The 19,000-nt window shown below is 49.7% G+C and overlaps 1 protein-coding gene across 6 annotated transcripts in view; it reads right to left on the bottom strand.

The window, feature by feature from the left end:
• The window catches only part of NFATC2 (nuclear factor of activated T cells 2), a 162,754-nt gene that overhangs the window by 77,129 nt on the left and 66,625 nt on the right, over window positions 1–19,000 (bottom strand). For all 6 annotated transcript variants that reach the window (XM_055393739.2, XM_055393745.2, XM_088843663.1 and 3 more), the window contains exons 4-5: window positions 1,584–1,786; window positions 534–706 (exon numbers count right to left, since the gene is read on the bottom strand). In XM_055393739.2, coding sequence (XP_055249714.1) covers window positions 534–706; window positions 1,584–1,786 — 376 coding nt within the window. The remainder of the gene's footprint in view (window positions 1–533; window positions 707–1,583; window positions 1,787–19,000) is intronic.

The following is a 19,000-nucleotide window of genomic DNA, read 5'->3' as shown; positions in this document are numbered from 1 at the left end:
TATACCAAAGCTCCTGCTCAAAGCCCACTCTGCTGGGACAAGTCACCCAGCCCCTCATCTCCATCCTTCTTCTCTAAAAGGGCATGATGACATGAATATTGCACACTAAGCACTTAGCCTAGTGACTGGTGGAGTCACCATTCTGTAAGTAAGAGCTACTGTGATGTTATTATTATTCTATTGAAAGAAGAGAAGAGGACCAGCAACAGAGGACCCTCAGTACAGCCAACTCACTTCAACTGCACCTGCCCTTTTTGAGACCAGCCCGACATGTATACACTTCAAATCTTCTCAACCAAGATGTGGGCTACTTCCCAGCCATATTATTTTTCCATGAAACCCTCCACAAGTAAAGCAGAGAGAAACCCTGAAATGTGCTCGGTCTCTGGTCCCTTTGGTCAACTTGGGCCACCGTTCATCCCTGTGGGCCCTGCACAATCTTGCAGCGTACCTTGCCCAGGCAACAAGGCCCAGGGTGGAAGGTCGTGTCCACTGCACTTGCCGCAGACCGCCCTGCCCAGAACGCAACTTACAGCACTCGATGGGGCTGGACGCCGTCTGCAAGGAGACGATCCTCCCGCTGGACTCGGGAATGTGCACGCGGAACACCAGCCTCACGCGCGTGTTCTTCCTCCCGATGTCCGTCTCGCCTTTCCGCAGCTCAATGTCCGCATTCCTCAGCTTCAGGATCCCCGCACAGTCGATGCTGCGAAGAGGCGAGAACCCACTGACAGCGGCCATCTCAGGGAGCTGGCCGTCACCCACGTGGGCGACTGCAATACGCGGACAAAATTCAGCCAGGAATTAAGAGCACCATTGGGGGCAAAACACAAAGCAATTAGGGAAACCCCTCCGTGGGAGTTACTTCTGTAGGGAGATTCTGCACGCCAGCTGTTCTGCTCTCAACAGTATCTGAAAAACTCAAACACACAACTGGGGGAAATTGGTTATGGACTATACGCCAGTAAGAACAGTGTATCGACAGCAAACACCTTGAATCTGATACACGTACCTTGGTGCAGAAAAGGCATAATGTTTACGACTAACTCTCAGCCAGTTCCAGAAAAAAACGGAGGGATGGGGAGAAAGAGTCATAAAGCAAAAGTGGAAAAGGTTAACAGTTGGGAAACCTGAGCAGACGGTGTAACGGGAGTTCTTCGTGTGCCGCCTGCAGCTCTCAAGTTTGAGATTAGTGTCTAATAAAGTCGTTCACACTCCTACACACAGTGCAATGTTTCCCCCATTTTAGCCACGTGCATATTAGCCCTGTGAGGTCAGACCTACCTGCATTATTACTTAATGATTTTTAAGTTAAATAAATACTTTTCATAAAAATAAGTTTAACCTCATTCCAAACAACATAATCTAAAGGTGCGTAAGCAGCCTTCCTCTCAACACACCTGGAAAATATCAAGGTCTAGAACTTCTCAGGTGGAAACTTTTAAAACAGCAATCTTTGTGGGTCCATCACAGACTGGGACCCCATCAATCTGCTCCCATCAACTCCACAGTCAAGCCCACGCCCCTGCCACGCGACCCCGTCCCCTTCCCTGTGAGACCCGCCGCCCTCACCCCTGCCTTACGTTGCCCTCATGTTGTTCTTTGGCTCCAGCGGAATCTCCAGGACTTTGGTGTTGCCCACGATCTTCTCGTAGCTGGTGGTGGTGACCGTTTTCCCTGTGATTCGATGAACCTGGTAGAAGGCATGGGGCTTAAGGATCCGCTCGTCGGCCGTCCCAATGAAGATCTGAAGCCCCAGGGGCTTGTTTTCCATGTAGCCGTGGAGCTGAGGGTGAAAAAACAAAACAAACTGTTACAGCGCCAGTAACACATGGGGTATTGGGCTTCCCAGGGGCAAAGAATCTGCCTGCCAGTGCACGAGACGCAGGTTTGCTCCCTGGGCTGGGATGATCCCCCAGAGAAGGAAATGGCAAGCCACTCTTGCCTGGAGAATCCCCTGGACAGAGGAGCCTGGAGGGCTACAGTCCATGAGGTCCAAAGAGTCAGACACGACTTAGCAACTGAACAACAATGGTGGCTATAGTCCCAACAAACAAAAAAGACCAGAGAAGCGCCCGAGTGGCAGAAAGGACACAGGTTTCTGCAGAGTCTAGAGTGACGGAGAACGGGAAACCACCTACATGCCAGTCAGAGGGAAACGCCTGGATAAATTACAGGGATCCTCCCTAAAAATGAATATTAAGCAGCTTGAGAAAGAATCTAAGAGAACAGAGCTGCATTTACGGAGAAACAGCTAGAAACTATGCTTCATTGGTGACTGGGGTCACGGAGATGGCAGTGAGAACAGAAAATAACTGGAAAAGATAAACCAGAGCTCTTGACAGAGGCTGCCTAGAAAGATCAGAAGAAGGCACTTTCAATTTTTATACAACTATATTTCAATTAGCAAGTCAAATTTCATAATTTTAAAAAAGAGCAAGGCAAAAGTACTGTCATCAAGGTTAAAAGAGAATTAAAGCCTGGAAGAAAATAAATGTAACGGATAATAGGCAAAGGATTAATACGTAAAGGATGCCTACAGCGCAGACCTCTCTGGTGAGAAGGTCACCAGAGGTGAACCCGCCACCCTCTTTCTCCCCAGTAATAAGAACACTGAGTGTCTATGGTAGGTGTCAGGGATAAAACAAGGCATAGAGACCTGTTCCCTGTGTTTCGGAACTTAGAATCTAGTGTGGAGTGGGGGACAGGAGAAGAAAGAAGAAAACCTAAAACAAGTAAATAAATGAAATCATTAAACACTGTATTAACTCTTAGATGGCAACAAATATTCCCCCTAGATTAATTTGGCTCAGGGGACAGCAGTGGTTCCACAGAGGAATGTAGAAGATTAAACTGCAAACTGTTTTAAGAAGTGAGTACTCAGTTCAGTTCAGTCGCTCAGTCGTGTCCGACTCTCCACGACCCCATGAATCACAGCACGCCAGGCCTCCCTGTCCATCACCAACTCCCGGAGTACACTCAAACTCATGTCCACAGAGTCGGTGACGCCATCCAGCCATCTCATTCTCCGTCGTCCCCTTCTCCTCCCGCCCCCAACCTTTCCCAGCATTAGAGTCTTTTCCAGTGAGTCAATTCGTCGCATGAGGTGGCCAAAGTATTGCAGTTTCAGCTTTAGCATCAGTCCCTCCAATGAACACCCAGGATTGATCTCCTTTAGAATGGACTGGTTGGATCTCCTTGCAGTATAAGGGACTCTCAAGAGTCTTCTCCAACACCACAGTTCAAAAGCATCGATTCTTCGGTGATCAGCCTTCTTCACAGTCCAACTCTCACATCCATACATGACCACGGGAAAAACCATTGCCTTGACTAGACGGACCTTGGTTGGCAAAGTAATGTCTCTGCTTTTTAATATACTATCAAGGTTGGTCATAACTTTCCTTCCAAGGAGCAAGTGTCTTTTAATTTCATGGCTGCAATCAGCATCTGCAGTGATTTTGGAGCCCAAAAAAACAAAGTCTGACACTGTTTCCACTGATTCCCCATCTATTTCCCATGAAGTGATGGGACCAGATGCCATGATGTTTGTTTTCTGAATGTTGAGCTTCAAGCCAACCTTTTCACTCTCCTCTTTCACTTTCATCAAGAGGCTTTTGAGTTCCTCTTCACTTTCTGCCATAAGGGTGATGTCATCTGCATATCTGAGGTTATTGATATTTCTCCGGGCAATCTTGATTCCAGCTTGTGCTTCTTCCAGCCCAGCGTTCCTCATGATGTACTCTGCATAGAAGTTAAATAAGCAGGGTGACAATATACAGCCTTGACGTACTCCTTTTCTTATTTGGAACCAGTCTGTTGTTCCATGTCCAGTTCTAACTGTTGCTTCCTGACTTACATACAGGTTTCTCAAGAGGCAGGTCAGGTGGTCTGGGATTCCCATCTCTTTCAGAATTTTCCACAGTTGATTGTGATCCACACAGTCAAAGGCTTTGGCATAGTCAATGAAGCAGAAATAGATGTTTTTCTGGAACTGTCTTGCTTTCTCCATGATCCAGCGTATGTTGGCAATTTGATCTCTGGTTCCTCTGCCTTTTCTAAAACCTGCTTGAACATCTGGGAGTTCACGGTTCACATACTGCTGAAGCCTGGCTTGGAGAATTTTGAGCATGACTTTACTAGCGTGTGAGATGAGTGCAATCGTGCGGTAGTTTGAGCATTCTTTGGCATTGCCTTTCTTTGGGATTGGAATGAAGACTGACCTCTTCCAGTCCTGTGGCCACTGCTGAGTTTTCCAAATCTGCTGGCATATTGAGTGCAACACTTTCACAGCATCATCTTTCAAGACTTGAAATAGCTCAACTGGAATTCCATCACCTCCACTAGCTTTGTTAGTAGTGATGCTTTCTAAGGCCCACTTGACTTCACATTCCAAGATGTCTGGCTCTAGGTCACTTGCAAAACACTAATAGCTCGTATAGATGTTAAGTTTTACAAATGCGCCAAAAGGCCCAATCATAGCCATCCATGAGTTTCCACAGCCACCTTGGGAAGCTAGAGAACGCCCCTCTAGGAAAGCTTAGCACCAAACAAACAAAAAAAAGTTCTAAGTTCCAAAACACAGGGACCAGGTTTGTGTTCCTTGTTTTATCCCTAACACCTACCACAGATGCTCAGTGTTCTTATTACTGGGGGAAAAAAAAGGGGGTGGGGGAGTTCACCTCTGGTGACCTTCTCACCAGAGGTTGCCTCTGTAGGGGGCGGTCCAGCAGTTAAGAGTCTGCCTTGCAATGCAGGGGAAACCAGTTCAGCCCCTGGTCCTAGACCATCCTGTATGCCACAACCACTGAGCCCACGGGCTCTGCGACAAGAGGAGCCGCCACGGGGAGGGACCCCCATGGTAAGGAGTCCCACGGGGAGGAGCCCCACGTGCCACAGCTAGAGGGCAGCCCCCACCCACCGCAATCAAAGAAACCCGTGAGCAGCAGCAGAGACCCAACAGAGCCATAGAGAAATAAACGAATATTTAAAAAAAAATAATGACTACAAATGAATAAGGAAAGGACAAGATTCCTGGCCATCCTATTTAAAATTGAGTCCTACCCCCAGTTCAGTTCAGTTCAGTCGCTCAGTCGTGTCTGACTCTTTGCGACCCCATGAATCACAGTGGCTCTCCCTAACTCCTTGCCCTTCTTTTCATCCCATAAAACATCCTATATATTTTCTCATTTCGTTTTGCTTAAGTCTTTCTCCTGCAACTAGACTATCACCTCCTTGCAGGCAGGGATGTCTACTGATTTAACTTGCCACGGAATCCCTGGCACCTGGAATAATGCTTGACACATGGCAGGCATTCGAAGACAATTTGCTAAATACGTTAATAAAAACAATCCAACAGCAAAACAGACAACAGGTTTGAACAGGCGATTCATAGAAAAACGAATGACCGTTAGCATAGAAACGATGTTCAACTTGCCTTGTAAACAGGGAAATACAAATTAACAACTATGGGATATCATGTTTCACCCACAGAGAAGCACCCATGTAGATATTTGACGATATCAGCTATTCTAGAGGCTGTGAGAACACACTCTCCTGAAGCTGATAAGAATGTAAATGGTATAACTCTTTTTTGAGTAGCAGCTATTAAAAATACACATTCCCTATGACCTAATATATCCAATTCTCAGGATGTACCCTAGATGAAATCTGCATACAAGAGATAAGCACAACAATGGTTACTAACATGAACAGAGTTAATGAACCTAGTTTCATCAATTAGACTTATGAGTAATATAACATATCCTGGCTATGACTGCAATAGTTTAAAAAAACAGTATGGTAGAGATCTATGACCTTGCCCAGGAAGATCAAAGACACACTATTGAAAGAGAAAAGCAACTTTTAAAAAAATTTTTTTATATGGATACCAGGATACAACTTACTATTTTTAATGCTGCATGCTTTTGATCCATTCATTTATACTCACGTAACTACAAGAGCAAAAGGTGTGGAAGGATGTGCTCCAAACTGACCATACCATGATCACTTCCAGGGACAGAGGAGAGATCAAGGTTGAGGTCAAGGTCAAAGAGGACTTTGACTTGATCCACAAAGTTACAGGCAGAGGAGCTGCCTGGACACCGGTGAAATTTAACACTGGTTTTTGAAAAGTATACATCAGAAAAGAGAAAAGGATGCTGAGCTAAGACTCAGAGGCTGGGTTCCTATCTGGCCACTCCGCAGCTGAGAGGCGCTGGGAAAACCCCATACTCTCTCTGTGACTTTGCTCCTTTCTCTGCAACTGGGAGGAAGCGGGGTTATGAGAAGTGACAGCTCACTTGAGATCCCACCCTTCCACAGAGTTCTACGAGAGTTCAGTAGGCCGTCTAGTCAACTGATGAACCCAAGGCTCCAGGGCAACAGATGATCACACACGGTCTAGAATTTTGCTGATCAAGACAGCAGATAATATAAAAATTAAACTGAGAAGTCAGTTTCTCAGTCACACGAGCAACACATGACAAGCACCCAGGAGTCACAAATGGCTGGCGGTTACCACGATGGACGGCAAGATACAGGACGTTTTCATCCTGGAGAAAGTTCTACCAGACGATGCCAGTCCCTCTAAGCCCTAGACCAAGAGGCAAGCTCAGGGTGGAGCAGGGCCAGATGGCAACCTTCTTCATAACCTGACAAGCTGACACCCACAACATTTACATACGTGTCCGATACACACCCGAGAAGCACCCTTGGGCAAAGGTGGAAATGCAGTCAGTCTTATCTTTCCACTCCCCCATGCAAATTGCAGAACAAGATATTGATGGAGACAAAAATCACAGGAGGAAGGGCAGCGTCCAGAGGAGATTTTGTTTTTGTTGATCTTGCCTTGCATTTGGACCCAAGATAAACATCTCTCCTCACCTGCTGTTCCGGATTTCTCAGGAGGTGGTAATTACAGAATCGGTCAGAATCAAGAAGTAAAGTAGGTGGCACAGATAGTGACCCTAATGGTCTGAGGCCCCGTCCGCCTCCCCGTGACCTAAGAGCAGAAATTGCAGGCTGTGTGCATTCAGGGTAAACAGCCAGAGAACAGCAGGAGACGGAATCTGTCACAGCCCCACAGCTCTGCCTGCGTCCAGCCACCTCCGGTTCCCCCTCCCCAGTGGTATGTTAATCAGGTCACCACTGCCTCCCCAGTGACTGCTGCTCTCTCGCTGACCTCCTGCTGGTGTGTAACAGAACCGCCCACTGAGCCTTAAAAAAATGCAAATCGGACCCAGACATTCCCCCGCCTACAACCCTCCAAAGACTTCCTGTGGCCAGAGAATAAAATTCAAACTTGATGCCATGGTCTACCTGTGAGGCTGCCAACAGCCCAGCCTCTGTCTTTCTATCCGCCCCCCATTACGATCCTGCCAACAGCAGCCAAGCTTCTGCTCCCTGCACACACCAAGCTCTCTCCAACCCCAGGGCCTTTGCATAGCCACCTTCTCTGCTCGCATACTCTTCTTCCACTGGCGCTTTTAGCTCTCAGATCTTCAGGTCTCTCCCAAACCACCACTATTTACATATGCCCGGTGCTGGAGCCAGCTCTTTCAGACTAGCAAGAGTCAGTTGGTTAAACTTCCAGGAATTTTGAAGAGCCACCAGACATCATTTTGATAGCGTGAACCAACTACGGTGAGGACATCCACACCAGAGAAATCAGCAAATGCTCAAAGTCGGGGCTCTTTGTTCCAGAAGAGTGGATCTTGAAGACTCACTAACACGCCACTGGAGTAGCCCCTTCACCACCATCCGACATCATCTTGCTAGTTGTTAATCTGCTCAGAATCTCTCTTTCCCACTTGAACAGGAAGTCCCTGGTAGAAGGAAGTGTGCCTGTTTTGTTCAGCGTGATCACTGAGAGCCAGTGGCCACCATCAACAACAGTGCGGTGACTAAGCACATGCTGCCCTCAAGGCCAAGGCCCAACTCCACGTTTCACTCGTAGCGACAATTCTAGGCAGGATGGGCCCGTCTGTACATGAGGACACTGAGGCCGCGCGGCCCTGGCAACGTGCCTCCGTGGACACTGTCAGCACAGGGTGGGGCGGGGCAGGATGTTCTGGACCTTCCGGCTCTGAGTCCATTTCCACAGTGTGCCGTGTCCCTGCCATCTGGTGGGTTCACAGCAGCTTTATGATCTACAGCTATGGGTCAGAAAGAGCAGAGTGAGTTCTCAAAGGAGACATGAGCCAGAGCTAAATGATAAGATCCAGAGTGTTCTTCCGGCTGAACAAGAAGCGGGGGAGGCGGGCAGAGGGAGGGAAGCAGAGAAACGGGCAGCAGCAACCAAAACAAATAACACTGCTTCTTGAGAGAGGAACCTGCTGCTTTCAGCAGGAACTCTCTGGGTCTCGGAGCAGCCCCTGGTTAAGCTGGACTAGCTGATGCCATGTGCGCAGACAGAACCCACCTCACCTGTGGGAGCTCCCCCTCCCAGAGAGGGCGGGAGCAGGGATTTCGCGTTTGGTCAGATACACACAGCTCTTCACGCAGGTCCTGCTTCTTATGAGCAGCTGTGTGGCCTCAGAGCAGTGACCCCACCTCGCTGAGCCTCCGTTTGCTCCTGAGAAACAGGGACATCACCTTCCACTTCCCAGGGCTCTTGGAAGGCTAGATGAGATGACCTCTGTAGGGCCCTGAAGCCCAGCACACAGGAGGTGCCCACGAAACAAGACTTCTTGTCATCAGAGGATGATGCAATTCAAGACACGGAGGTGACAGGACAGAGATGGATGGAGGAGCGAAGGGCCAGCGTGGGAGACTCAACACGTGGAAAACACGCGAAACCTCGTGTGGGGACCCAGGCACTCAGCCCCCATCTCCGCGGGCAGCTGCAAAGCCCCTGACGCAGAGGGCTGGGAGGACCCCACCACCTAACCTGGGAAGACAGTTTCCCCTCGCGTCTCCACCCTCCCCCGCCCCAGAAGGCAGCAGAAGGCGCCCAGAGCACGTGCATTCTGGGGGAGGCCTGCCAGTTCTCTGGAGGTTTGATAAGGGCATGTAGCGACTTACTTGCTTCTCTAAAACCTGAGTGATTGGGTCTTGCAAACAGAGTTTGATGCCTTGGGAAGGCATGACCCACCCCTGAGGTCCCAAACACCCTGTGGTCCCCCATTAGAGGAAGACCAGGGTTGTGAGGCCTCTTCAGGCTTCTCCAAAGATAAGGTCATCTCAGGGGCACTGGGCAAGCAGGGTGGCCTCCCAGCCATAGCAGATGCCTGCTTGCCCATCCGTGGCAATCTAGAAGCTCAAAGTCAGCCAGCTTCCAAGGGAGCAGAAGAGGCTCCACTTGCTGTAGCCGAGGTGAGGGCAAACGTGTTCCGCGTCTTATAATTTCCCAGGCAGTTGACAAGATTCCAGGAAGAAGGGGGTGCTTCTGACCACGAGGATCTCCTGCACAGTGAAGGACAGGGGAACCTGGCGTGCTGTAGCCCATGGGGTCAGAGCTGATTGCACCCACACAACAACGTCCAGAGGGAAAGGCAGGGCCATCCCTTTAGGGGTGAGAAGGCCGAGGTTTAGCAGGATTAAGGCCCTTGCTCGTGACCCTACAGCTCCAAAGCCATTGGTGGAACTGCAGGGACACAGCCAGACCTGCCTCCTCTCTGTTAGCTGCCTCCAGATGCTCCCAGATCTCAGACTGCGTCTATTAAGACAGGTGGGTCCATCCCACCTACTCAGCCAAAGGAACGAGGAAAACAAGGAACGGTGTCTGCATCTCAGACACCCCCCGTTTCCCAGAGAAAGCTCAAAAGACCCACCCTCACCCCCAAATTCAAGCTCTGCCCACTCTTACGGGCAACTTAACTGTCCTGATGCACAGATCAAAGGGCATCGGTACACGATGATACTTGCTTTCCCTTTGTCTTGTTATGAAAGTAATAAGGACTCATCATACACTGTAGAAAAAATGGACAATATAAAAATATATGAATTATAGAAGATATTTGAGAGTCCCTTGGACAGCAAGGAGATCAAACCAGTCCATCCTAAAGGAAATCAGTCCTGAACATTCATTGGAAGGACTAATAACTGAAGCTGAAGCCACCTGATGTGAAGAGCTGACTCACTGGAAAAGACCCTGATGCTGGGAAAGATTGAGGGCAGGAGGAGGAAGGGGCGACAGAGGATGAGATGGTGGGATGGCATCACCGACTTGATGGACATGAGTTTGAGCAAAGTCTGCCAGATAGTGAAGGACAGGGGAATCTGGCGCGCTGCAGTCCACGGGGTCACAAACAGTTGTGCATGACTTAGTAACAGAACAACACAGAGAAAACACTCCCGCAAAATACGCATTTTGGCGTACATCTTTTCACACTGTTCTTCTATGCACTTAGGGAAGCATAGCTGGGATTCTATTTTAGATAGTGTGACCATTGCCCTTTACCGCTAAAGGCTGTTTAAGAACAATCTCAAATGACTGTATAGAATCTCCCTGGGCTTAGATTGGCACAAGACTAGTGAGGTGCCCAGGCACACGATTTAAGGAGGCACTGGCTCTCAGGGCTGTGCAAATGCAAACTGGGTACCTGAGAGTGAGAGCTACCTTAAATTTTGCCCTTCCCTGCACCCCTTGTGTTTGGACCCATAGCTTTAACCCCCCTGAAGTTGGGCATTTCAGGTTGTTCAAGTGTTCCCTCTTATATAATGTTGCAATGAGAACTCAGAAATGACACTTCCCTGAAAACCATTCTTCTATCAGCTCTGTTCAGAGTTTTTAAATACTCTCAGATGCATGAGGCTGCCATCAAATCTAAAATGTGGGACTGATTTTCAAAATGGCAACTGGCCAAGGAAACTGTTTTGAATTTTACTAAAATCAAATTTTAACGACGTTAAGTAGCATTTTTGTTTTTTTGTAGAATTTGGAATATTAGGAAACTGGTATCATCCTCAAAGATTACATTGTGAAAGAAAGAAAAAGCCCATGGGGACATTTCACTGTAATTCCCAACTGCCACACAGCACGTGGGGCAAAGGTCTGTTACAAACGCACATGGATCCCAAATTCTGCCTTTATTTTTAGATGCAAAAAATTGCTGAACATAGCTGCTACCCCAACCGCACTCCCATCTCACACACACACACACACACACACACACACACACCAGGAAAACTAGTCCATGAGTAGACACTGGTCTCAGGGTCCCAACAAGCATTACCTAGCCACCCAATGAGCACATATTAAAAATCATTAAAATCCCTGACTCCTCCCTCCTCCCTAATCCTCCCTGTGCCTCCCCCCGACAGTGGATCCATCTCCGAGTCCTATCAATGTGATTTCCTGAAGGGCACTCAAATTCATCACCATTTCCCCATCCATCCATCAATTCCACCCAAAACACCACTACTTCTCTCCTAAGGAGTTTCCCTGCATTCCCCTGCTCCTCAAGCATCATTCTCTGTTCTGAGGCCAGAATGACTTTTTCTAAACTCCCAGCTCCCACTGGCTGCCCCACCCAACATCACGCCCCCACCACTTACCACGGGCGCCCTGCGTCTGACCTTTCAGAAACACCCTCTGCCCGAGTTAATTCCTAGCCATACTGCAGTGTGGCTCAAATATTATTTCCCAAGAAAGTCCTTCCTTGCTCACTGGATGAGGCGGGGGCTCCCAGTAACAGCTTTCTTTGTTGTGTTTCTCATAATTGCAGGATATAGTTAGGTGCCCAATTAGTTGCTGCCTGTCTGGTCCCTTTCCATCCTCCTGAAGTTCCATGAACAACTAACTGTCCTTTTACGAAAGAAGAAACAGAGGCTCTGAGATGTGAGATGCCCAACCAAGCAAGCTGCAGTGCAGAGATTTGAACCCACGTCTATGGCAGGAAGGATATTTCCTTCACCTGCTCTATGTCTGACTGATGCAAAAGATGGAACAAGGGTGTCAGCCAGGTAAAAGCTGACCTGGTGGAAATACATGAACCCAAGAGCAGAGTCCACAGAAACAGGAAGTGCCCAAATCTGTGGCAGACACTTTTGCAGTTATCTGTCAAAATTACAAATTACTACACTCCCTTGGCTGCAGTAATTCTGCTCCTGGTGAGTGGGTTATCCCATGGATGTGTAACAAAAACTAATGACTCAATGCAGCGCTCTTTACAACAGCAAAATATTGGAAACAACCCAAAGGTCCATCCAAAGAGTACTAGTTACATCAGCAGTGGTATATTATGGTCTATAATACTGTTATTAAAAAAAAAAAAGAATGAGTGTGCTGGGGACCAACACAGCAGTGATTATGAATGGCAACCCTGGGGTTGTGCAGTACACAATCCGGGCAACCATACAGGGCACCCTCAGGAAGCTTTTCATAAAGTGATATAGAATAATCTCCAAAATAAAACGTAACTGTGAGAACAAATGTATCTACTGTGTTTCTAGGGTGGAGAAGGGACGTGTGTTTACGTGTATGTGTAGTGTGTAAGTGTATATCCACAATAAAAGTAAAGAAGAAATCAGGCCTACTTCACAGTGTCTACTGGGCTTCAGTCACTCCCAGGAAGGAGCTCTGTCGTCCCCGAACCCCATGGTTTCAGCTCCCCTGAACCCAACACGTGGGTTACAGTTCAACACAAAAGATGTAGCATAAGAAGAGTAAACCCAAAAATTCAGTCAAACAAAATCAGCCCTTCTGCTTTTCCCTTTGTAAACCCTGACGTTTCTTTTAAAGGCCACAAAGAAGGAAAACAAAAGTGATAAATGCATAAAAGCATGTGCCCCAGCCCGTCCCATCCTGTAAGACAAGTGAAGACTCAGCACCCACCCACAGAAGCCCCAGGAGCAGGAGACCAAGCAAGAGCCCCCCAGCAAAGGAAGAGGCAGGCAGAGGTGCCAGTAGGCCCCCCTCGAGTCCAGGGGAGGGGCCCACACCAGCAGAGACGCAACCACACACCACCTCCAGGGGAGCGGCAAGTCTTGGTGGCTCAACTTGGAAACCCAGTGACTCGCAAGACCGGTTCCAACCGCTGGGGTCCAAGCTACCTCCGACTTTTGCCTGGACCGTTGCAGTAGGCTCCTCACTGGGCCCATCTCCTGCCTGGACTGTTACCTCCTGGTCTCCTTGCTCCCATCCTGACCGTCTCTTCCCCTTTCCACCTGATCTCCTGCACAAAGCAGCTAGAATGTACTTTAAAACTGTACATGAGGGACTTCCCTGGAGGTCCAGTGGTTAAGACTTCGCCTTGCAAAGCAGGGGACAAGGGTTCGATCCCCGATCGGGGACCTAAGATCCCACAAGCTGCGGAGCAACGAAGCCCGCCCTCTGCAACTACCGAGCCCGTCCGCCGGAACCAGAGTCCGTGCACCGTGACGCGAGATCCCACGGGACGCAACGAAGGCCCGACGCAGCCAAGTAAATAAATATTGGGGTAAAAAAAAACAACAACTGTACATTCTATCCTGTCGCTCCTCTGTTCAACCCACCCCTACCCACGCCAAGAGCAAATATCTCGTTCAGCTCACAAAGCCAATGTCTTTAACGTGGCTCAGAAGACCCTCCACCTCCAGCCCACCCTCCCGGCTCTCTCCGCTGTAGCCACAGAGGCCTTGCTGCCCTCCGACAAGCCGGGCAGCGTGGGCACACTCCGGCCTCCGGGTCTGGGCACGCAGTGCACCCTCTGCCCGGGGCATTCATCCCCCAGCCCGCAGGGCTCATCCCCGTCCTCTCTCAAGTCTCTCCCCAGGTGACCTCCCATCAGAGAGGCTCTGCCTGGCTGCTCGTCCCAACAGGGCAGCCCACGCCCATCTCACAGTTCCCCCACCCACCCATGGCTTCGTGTCGCAACAGAGATTCATCATCGCCAGACGCTCCAAGATGTATTTACGTGATTTTCCCCCCCTCCCCTACTAGGGCATCAGCAACTTCCCTGTGTCGCTCACCAAGGCCTCTGCAGTGCCTAGAGCAGCAGGCAGGTGCTGGGCACGCACAGGACCCCAGGAGGGAGGGGAGCCCGTGGGAGGAGTTTGAGCGGCTGTCATCCTTCCAGACCTGCCCTCCTCCTCCAGGACACAGCGCGGTTCCGCTGCCCACGCGGGCACCACAATTATCTTCCTGGCCCGCAGAGACTATTGCGTCCCGCTCAGTGTGGGCAGGACTCGGCTGCTGGACAACTGGCACCTGGACTCCCCCTGCTCCAGAAAGAGCTGGCAGCATCTCCAGGGTGTGACAGGGGACCAGCCCTCTGTCTGCTTTCTCAGCCAAGCAGGGGATGCCCCCGGCCAGGCCGGTCTTCAGCCTGGCAGGAGACCTCTGGGGCCAGAGGCCTCTCTGCCAGAGCCACATTCTATTTTATTTTACTTTATTTCACTCGCGGCATCATTGATGTACCATGTTACATAAGTCGGAGGTGTACGATGTAGTGATTCATAATTTTTAAAGGTTATATTCCATTTATAGTTATAAAATACTGGCTCTGTTCCCTGTGCTGTACAATCTATCCGTGTAGCTTATTTATTTTACACGTAGTAGTTTGTACCTCTAATCCCCCGATCCCTATCTGGCCCCTCCCCACTTCCACAGGGCCACGTTTTAAAAATCGCACAGCGAGCCATAAAAAGAGAACGAGGCACTCTGCACGGGCTCGGAAACAACCCAGTCAGTCTCTCTCAGTATTCTAAATTAAGAATCAAGTCATTCTATATTTCTCGCATCACTGGAAATTAAAAACAGACATATCTACCGCACAGCAAGCATGCTGACTAAAGAGAGAGGCTCGATGGCCTGGCACATGCTAAATTTGTTTCCAATTACCCTGTCCTTATTCGAAACCCCGAGGAAGCTGGGGAACACAGTGTGACGAGATCAGAGGCAGGCACGTGAGCCTAACAGGGCTCAGGACCCAGCGCTCTACCCCGCAACCCTCTCCCCAGAGTCCCCCAGGGGTCTGAACAGAGAAACTGGATCACTGTGCCCTCCCCCGACCCATCCAGACGCCAACTTTCCCTTCCCTGGCCCCACCCACCCCTCTGCGCGCTCAGCCCCCAGCTTCTGGTCCACCCGACAGAAACGTCCTCTCAGCCACGGCTCCCCACCGGTTCCCCCATCCTGAGCAACTCTCCTGGCCAAGGAGTGACTGAGTCACCTAGGAGATGAGTCTGGAAGTGCTGGACTGAAATATGCAAGCCTTTTTGGAGTCAACCTTTGGAAGGAGCTTTGGGCTTTTTTTTTTTTTTTTTTGCTTTTGCTGCTTTAAGAAGCTAAGCGAGTACTCGTCACATCTCTCTGTTCTCCTCCCTGGGTAGAACCGGCGTAACCCTGAGATGAAGAGCAGGAACCCTGGGGAAGCCAGGGTTACATCTCGGCATGGGTCCCTGACTCCATCACAGCAGAGAAGGGCATTTACATCTCAGGCCTCAGTTTCCTCATCTGTCAATGGACTGATGATAACACCGTCTCCCTGGGTTGCTGGGGGGTTTCAGTGAGTGACACACAAAGCATGTTGCAAGCACTCAGTAACTGTCAGCTTTCATGAACATCCCTTCATCTATGGCTGGGTGACTTTGGACAATGAAATTCTTCCTTCTAGTCTAAGGTCTTGGAAGAAACCACCTTGAAAAGTTTCCTTTGGTCTCTAAAATGTAATAACCCTCAGGTGCATTTAGAAAATCCAAACGCGTCATCACAGTCTACAAAACGCTACATCATCTGGCCCTTGCCCATGTCACCAACCTCATCTGCCCACTCTGGTCCAGCCACATGGGCTTCCATGCTGCTCCTGAAACATGCTGAGTTTGCACCTACCCCAGGGCCTTTGCACTTATACTCCCCCAACCGAGAACACTCTTCCCCTAGGTCTTCCCATGGCTGGCAACCCCCGGATTCTTTAGGTCTCAGCGTAAATCCAGGGCCTTGTCTGAGCAGCCTGACTAAAGCAGAGCCTCCCCACTGTCACTCCATCAACCCTGCTGATTTCCCTTGATAAGCATTATCTTACGCTTGGCTCATTGCTCATTGTCTGTCTGCAAGAATGAAGGTTTATTCATTGCTATGTCCCAACATCTTGAACAGTACCTGGCATATAGCAGATGTTCAATAAATATTTGCTGAGTAAATAAATGAACAGAGTAATTCTTAGGTTCCTATGTGGCTCCACATACTGCCAAGTGACTCATCCTCCAGTGACCCTGAGAAAGGAGACTTATTCATGTCTAGAAGAGAATCCCCATGTTTGGAGTCTGCCTGAATTCACTACCACTTGAGCCAGTCTGCAGGAATGTGTCTTACCATGAAAGAGACATATTATACCAGGCCAATTTCATTGGAAGTCAAAGAGGAGACAAACTCAGGCTGGAAAAACTAAGTGTACAATCTCTTTTCCAGCAGCATTTAGAGATGAACATAGGGAGAAACTGAGTTGAAAGGGCACTGACTTGACAACCTCCTGGAGATGGTGAGGAAAGGTGAGACATGGGCCTTTGTGTTCACCCAAGAGCAGATAACAAGCAAGAGCAAGCTTCAAACACATTTCTCCAAGAGCCTCTGGCCCAGGGCATCAACCTGATATTGAGGAACGAAGCATCTGATGTCTGCAGGGGACCTAGGCTCTGGGAGAAGCAGGGAAGGGGAGGAATTGAGTGCCCCCTGGAAGGGGCAATGGAGGACTGAAAGTAGCTCATGAAGACCTTGTGCACCCATCTGACCCTGACCAGGGGCACCAGCACGGCTGCGTGAACACCCGAGTATGCTGAGCTGAGCATCCACAGCCAGCTCCAAGGGCAGCCCCTCTGAACACTTTGGTGAAACATCCCGAAGAAAATGCAGCTCAGCTCACATAAACGTTCCACAAAAGACACTGCCATCTGGGCGAGGCATAAACTCTGGCCCCTCCTCTTTCCCTTGGGCCAAAAGCTAAAAAAGAACCCAGAGATGGTGGGGTGGGAAAAGCCAGAACTTGTGAAATGCAAGACAGGCAGCTGAGCCAGTCAAGGCATTAAAACGGTGGGTTATTCCCAATCAAACGACACCCCCCTGCCCCCACCCCAAAGGCCACGCAGGTCTCTCTGGATCCAGACCAAAAACTCTGAGTCACTTTTGCCACAAAGGGGAAAAAAGGAGAAGGCAGACGTGATGTGTACCTTTCCGCACTCTATTTTGGGATTTTAAAGATCCAATTTCTTTTTCGTTTCAAAGGGTGGGTTTTTGGAGGGCTCTGCATAACCCTTGCTCCGTGAGCACGGCGAGACGGCGCGGAGACGGGCCTCTGTCGGTGACCTAGGGAGAGGCAGGGCCCCTTTGGCAGATCAACAGATCGCATCATCCAGGAACAAGGAGCCCGTTCTTGTGCAGAGCCGCTCGGGGCCGGCTTTCACAACATGATGGAACCATGTGGACTGATCCGGCCTGACTCCCCTTTCTCTGGAGGCAGCCTCGCGCTCATTCCCTCATTCACTTATCCGTTCACTCAGCAGCCTCCCTCTCAGGGCAGGGCTGCGAAGCTGAACGTTGTTCTCAGAAGAGTGACGGACCACACACGCCCTGGGTGGAGAATCAGGTACCTCTCAGGATGGACGGTGACATCCAAGATTATCACTGTCCCACAGTTTACTGAAGATGTGGGGTTTCGAAAAACTAGTGAATCGGGATTTTTCAGCCTCAGCACGATTGACTGAGGTTGGTTTAGGGGCTAGCTCCTTCTCTGTGGGGCTTCCCTGGTAACTCAGCTGGCAAAGAATCCGCCTGCAATACAGGAGACCCCAGTTCGATTCCTGGGTCAGGAAGAGCCACTGGAGAAGGGATAGGCTACCCACTCCAGTTTTCTTGGGCTTCCCTGGTGACTCAGCTGGTAAAGAATCCGCCTGAAATGTGGGAGACCTGGATTTGATTCCTGGGTTGGGTAGACCCCCTAGAGAAGGGAACAAGTACCCACTCCAGTATTCTGGCCTGGAGAATCCCATGGACAGAGGAGCCTGGCAGGCTACAGTCCACCAGGTTGCAAAGAGTCAGACAAGACTGAGCAATTTTCACTTTCACTTTTCAGTCTGGGTGCAGGGATGGGGTGTGGGGCCCACAGGAGGAACTGTCCTGTGAATTATGAAGGCTTAGCAGCAACTCTCAGAGAAGGCAATGGCAAGCCACTCCAGTACTATTGCCTAGAAAATCCCATGGATGGAGGAGCCTGGTAGGCTGTAGTCCATGGGGTCGCTAAGGGCCGGACACGACTGAGCGACTTCACTTTCACTTTTTACTTTCACACATTGGAGAAGGAAATGGCAACCCACTCCAGTGTTCCTGCCTGGAGAATCCCAGGGACGGGGGAGCCTGGTGGGCTGCCGTCTATGGGGTCACACAGAGTCGGACATGACTGAAGTGACTTAGCAGCAGTAGCAGCAATTCTGGCTCGGCCCACAAGATGCTCCCCTGCCCAACTCAGTTGTGATGACCAAAAATAGTCTCTGGACACTGTCAAATGCCCTCTGAGAACAAAATCACCTCCCTGGGATCTTTCATCATAGACCTTTCCTGCCCTCTCATCAGGAAGCATCCTCCATGGACCCCTCCCAAAGCCCTGTTACATCTACAAGGTTAATATTTACCTCGCTAGACGTCCTAGAATAGCGCTAGTGGTAAAGAACCTGCCTGCCAGTGCGGGAGAGACACAGGCTCAAACCCTCAGTTGGGAAGATCCCCTGGACTAGGAAATGGCAACCTATTCCAGTACTCTTGCCTGGAGAATATCACAGACAGAGGAGCCTGGCGGGCTACAGTCCATGGGGTCGCAAAGACATCCAGTAGCACTCTCTAGGCCACAGGCTATGGAAAATCAGACAATACAGGAAGGATTCACATCTCTCAAAACTTTTAAATTGGATTATAAAGGCGGTGTCATAATGTCTTTCTTCAAGGTCGTCCGTTGGGGCAGAGACCACTTGCTCTCCACCCGTTATCCCTTTTCCCTTCCTCAGTAACAGAATCTCTGTTACCTCAGGTGGCAACAAGCCCATCTGAGACCCACACCTCCCAGCCCCTTTGCAGATGAACGCAGGCGCATTA

This window comes from Moschus berezovskii, chromosome 15 (genome assembly GCF_049115385.1).
Source record: "Moschus berezovskii isolate FMDL1 chromosome 15, NW_MosBer_1.0, whole genome shotgun sequence".
Lineage (NCBI taxonomy): Eukaryota > Metazoa > Chordata > Mammalia > Artiodactyla > Moschidae > Moschus > Moschus berezovskii.
The sequence above is the reverse complement of the archived record's forward strand: the minus strand, read 5'-3'. Positions and strand labels throughout refer to the sequence as shown.